The sequence below is a fragment of the Loxodonta africana genome, chromosome 9 (assembly GCF_030014295.1).
Source record: "Loxodonta africana isolate mLoxAfr1 chromosome 9, mLoxAfr1.hap2, whole genome shotgun sequence".
Lineage (NCBI taxonomy): Eukaryota > Metazoa > Chordata > Mammalia > Proboscidea > Elephantidae > Loxodonta > Loxodonta africana.
Window position 1 is genome coordinate 72,340,043 of NC_087350.1, and position 4,736 is coordinate 72,344,778.

Sequence of the window (4,736 nt, forward strand, 5' to 3'; positions counted from 1 at the left end):
ATGAGATATAAGTAATTATAGCCAATTGGTAATGTTTAAAAATTTTTGAGTGAAATATCCCTCATAATCATGGTTGTTTCTGAATATGCAGGGCAAAACAGAATAGCAGAGCAGCTTTTGGAGCAGAAGAATCTGACTTCTCTGCAGGGAGAAGATAACATTTATTTTCTCGAAACTGAAGGTAAAAGAGTGAACCCTCTGTTATGGAAACTTCTCCGTTTATACATTTCTTGTTTGACTGTCCATTGAGTCAGGTGCACTAAAATTTTTCTGAAGTCAGCTCGTCATTCATCCTTTGTTAAGGATGACATATTTGTTGTGGAGAAAAAGCATTAGGTTACAGATATATATGATGGTTAAAATGGTCAAATCTCTGTTGACTGTATTTTATATATTAAGATTTTTTGTGGATTGGTCAAAATATTGTAGTGATATTGTATTCAAAATAATTCCAAATACATAATAAAAGTGAGATACATAATTCTAACCCAGTTTCATGTGTTCCGAATCTATTCTTTAACAAGAACATGTATTTTAGAACTAAAGCCTCCTTCATAAGGTTTGAAAGTCTGACTGATTTTTATTTACTTAGAGGCTCCTAATTTATACCTGTGCTATTTGTGTATCCAGTTATAAGTCCACATTAGTTGTAAGGGCAACTACTTAAGGACGCAAACAGTTCTTACAGACACTGTTGTAACAGATCTACATGTATTCCAGCCTTTACAGACTGTTGCTGGTGAAAGAAAATAGTATCATGGGAAGGACCAATCAATCTGTGACAGAATTTGTCCTGCTGGGGCTTTCTGGCTACCCAGAGCTTGAGGCCATTTACTTTGTGTTGGTCCTGTGTATGTACCTGGTGATCCTGCTGGGAAATGGACTCATTATCATTGTAAGTGTCTTCAACTCCCATCTACACACTCCCATGTACTTTTTCCTCAGTAACTTATCATTCTTGGACGTTTGTTATACCAGTTCTTCTATTCCTCTGTTTCTCAGCAGCTTCTTAACTTCAAAGAAAACGATTTCCTTCCCTGGGTGTGGAGTGCAAATGTTTCTCTCTTTTGCTATGGGAGCCACAGAGTGTGTCCTTCTAAGTATGATGGCGTTTGACCGCTATGTGGCCATCTGTAATCCTCTGAGATATCCCATCATCATGAGCAAGGCTTCATATGTGCCTATGGCTGCTGGATCCTGGATTGCAGGGGGTGTCAATTCTGTGCTGCAAACCTCTCTTGCAATGCGGCTTCCTTTCTGTGGGGATAATGTCATTAATCATTTCACTTGTGAAATTTTGGCTGTCTTAAAATTGGCTTGTGCTGACATCTCCGTAAATGTTATTAGCATGATTGTTGCAAATATGATTTTTCTTGTGGTCCCAGTACTTTTCATTTTTATTTCCTATGTTTTCATTCTCTCCACCATCCTGAGGATTCCTTCTGCAGAAGGAAGGCGCAAAGCCTTCTCTACTTGCTCTGCGCACCTGACAGTGGTGATTGTATTCTATGGGACCATCCTCTTTATGTATGCACAGCCCAAGGCTAAAGACTCTTCTGGTGCAGACAAAGAACAAGTTGCAGACAAAATCATCTCTCTTTTCTATGGAGTGGTGACTCCCATGCTCAATCGTCTCATTTACAGTTTGAGGAACAAGGATGTGAAGGCAGCTGTAAAGAATATGCTATGTCAGAAACTCTCCTCTGAGGGATTGTAGATGCAAATATATATTTTTAATTCTTTTACTCCCAATGCAGAGCTAGTTCTCATCCTGAGGTTCCAAAAGAAATATAAGGGCTGGCGGGACTATTAGTTCCTGAAATTTAATTTTTTTGTTCCTGGTATTTAAATGAGAGAGAGAAATGCAGGACCTATCCTTTCCCTTCAAGTCTGGATTACGGAGAAGAGGAATAAAAATTAGTGGGTAAAACTACTCACCTTCTCATATATATTAAAATTTAGTTTAACTGTGGAATGAAAAGTTCCATAATCTTATATAAATGGAAATACCATTTTTACTAAATCTTTTATTCTCTAGACATATAGTTTCTAGTTTTGTAGCACCCTTAGGGAGATCAAGTAGCAAAGTGCCTTGTTAAGGATCAGAGTGCTACAAGTATATGAACTCAACATTAAAAATGATTCATAATAGGGTTGTCTTTGATCATATAGAGGGGAAAGAGGAGCACATTAGGGCATTAGTTACCTGGACTGCGTTAGGGAGGAATAAGAGGTAAAAAATAAAGCTATTTTTTCCCCTAGGGTTGATTTCCTTTTGGCTGCAAACCGTTGAGTACACTTCTGTGCGTAGGTATCTGAGGCAATGTGAAGCTCTGTGTAGACAACCCAGCTGATGGGGAAATTTGGTTTATCATGAGTTTCAAAAGATAAGCAGTGGTGTTGTTGAGTGAAAATTGTTACTGCTAAAGGAGCCCTGGTGACACAATGGTTAAGCTCATGACCAGTAACCAACCAAAATGTTGGCAGTTAGAATCCACTAGCCACTTCTTAGAAACCCTATAGAACAGATCTACTCTGTCTTATAGGGTAGCTATGAGTCAGAATTGACTTGACTGCATAGGGTTTTAAGTGACTAAAAAAAAATTTTTTTTTTTGAAGAAGTTGGTTGCACAATTCTTTGAGAACATGGTGATATTGGGCTTACAATGTAACAAACTTGACATTTTTGGTAGAATATGAAATTTCCATTTATTCAGTCATTTATTTTTCCATTCAATTATTCAGTCCACCAGTATTTACTGAATAATGGTATTTACTGAATTTACTGAATATTTTTCCCAGGCATTGTGTTAACTGCTGGCTGACATGTAAAAGCAAAAACAAAACAAACAAACAAAAAGACAACAACAACATAAACAGCAAAAAACTGAAACAATCTGAGAATAAAAGCCAAAACTTGGTCAAAGAGCACAAAGTCTTGTGGAATACAGATTGGCACATAAATTAGGGTCAGAAACATTAAAATAAAATTATTTCCAGCTTTTCTCTCTCTGCTACCTTCTAAGCTGGATGCTTTGCATTCATAGAATGTTGGGCCTTTTGGGGGCTGAGCAGAGTAAGGGTGGACTTGGGGTAGTTTAAATGGGCTAACCTGATCTTCATCTGAAGGCTTGTACATCTCTAAGGAAGAAATAAAAGAGGAGAGTGAGAAAGAGGAGTTAGTGGAGTGAGGAAGAAAGCCAGTGCATACTGGAGATTTTAAAGATAGAGAGCAGGAAATATTTAAAGAGATCCTGCAAAAATGGAATTAGAGGAAAAGAAGAAATGACTAAATTGAACTTTTGGAAAGATTTATTGACAGCGTTCTGTGGCTTTCCTCAGTGTCTCTTGAAAATCTCGGTAAAGATACATTCTTGAAGACTCTTGGTAATGGATTCAATGTCTTTTGTAGTATCACTATGCTGAGAGTAGCCATAGATGAGAGTAACCAGATGCAGACTCAAGTGAGTCACAAATATAATGCAGTGTGTTAAGTGGTATTATAGGAGAATGTGTAAATTACTGTGGGACCCAAGGAGGGGGAATCCCAGGAAGGGGAGGGGATAGTTATGCCTGTATGAGTGGGGAAAAACAGTTCTCCTGACGATCTTGTGCAGAAGAATTTTCCCAACAGAGAAAACCACATATAGCAAGACAAAGAATACCACTGAGAGTTTAGAATGATTGGAACCCGAGTTGTATTATTGGTTGTAGAAACAGGCAAGAAGGCTGGAAAGGCAGCTTGGGGCCAAACTGTGGGAGATTCAGCAGCTAAACTATGAAGTCAACATTTCTATAGGTTTCAGATGATCACCCTTTGTTCCCTGGAACCCAGGCGAGTACATCAGTGCTACCACAAGTATGGCTTCAAGGAGTCAGATGTTTGATACTGCCATTCCCCTACTGGCTACAAAAGAGCAACACTGCTTTTGTCTGTTTTATATGCACTGGAGTTCCACTTAATATTTTATTTGCAGAAAAATATTTTCTTGCTAGGAGTTTTTAAGCCACTACTGTGTGCAGTAGAGGAGCACTGGTGATACAGTGATTAAAATGCTGTGCTGCTAATCAAAACGTCAGTGATTTGGACCCACCAGCCACTCCATGGGAGAAAGATGTGGCATTCTGCTTCTGTAAAGATTACAGCCTTAGAAACCCTGTCCAATAGGGTCACTACGAGTTGGAATTTAGGCAGCAGGTATACAGTAGAATCCACTTAAGAATTACAAGAATGAGACTGATATGATTGGATTGGTTTTTCAGAAAGGTCACAGTGGCACTGGTGAGAGTAAAATGGTAAACGTCTTGATGATAAAGCACCAGGGCTATTACATATTCCTTGTTCAGCCCATAGAATTTAGCCATGTTTTCCTTCTTTCAGGCTTCAGAGTAATTGGTGCCTACCCAACTCTTTGGAACTTCTGTTTCCTTCCTGAGTGCTTCTGGGATAGATTTGAGTTTCTCAAATATCTTTCCTGGCCCTTTGGTTTAAAAGTTTTACTCTAATTAAATGAGAAAACAGAGAGGAGATAGCAAAGTGACGTGAATGAGAACATTACTCAGGTTTAAGAAATCTAGGCTTTGCCAGCATCAACTCTGATATATGGATACTGACTGTATATATTCCTCTTTGAGCCTTGTGTTTCTTTTAGTGCTTTTTTTAATGTTAGCTCTTCCCAGCACTTAGGTCTGAGGGTAAAGTGCATCTAATTATGCACTAATGTCTGTTTCGTTGT

The 4,736-nt window shown here is 38.4% G+C and overlaps 1 protein-coding gene across 1 annotated transcript; it reads left to right on the forward strand.

The window, feature by feature from the left end:
* The first annotated feature begins 757 nt into the window (after positions 1–757).
* LOC100674314 (olfactory receptor 13C7-like) lies at positions 758–2,834 on the forward strand. Its single transcript, XM_003407547.3, has one exon. The coding sequence runs from the start codon at positions 758–760 to the stop codon at positions 1,715–1,717; it is 960 nt and encodes a 319-aa protein (XP_003407595.1). The 3' UTR covers positions 1,718–2,834.
* Positions 2,835–4,736: the final 1,902 nt, after the last annotated feature.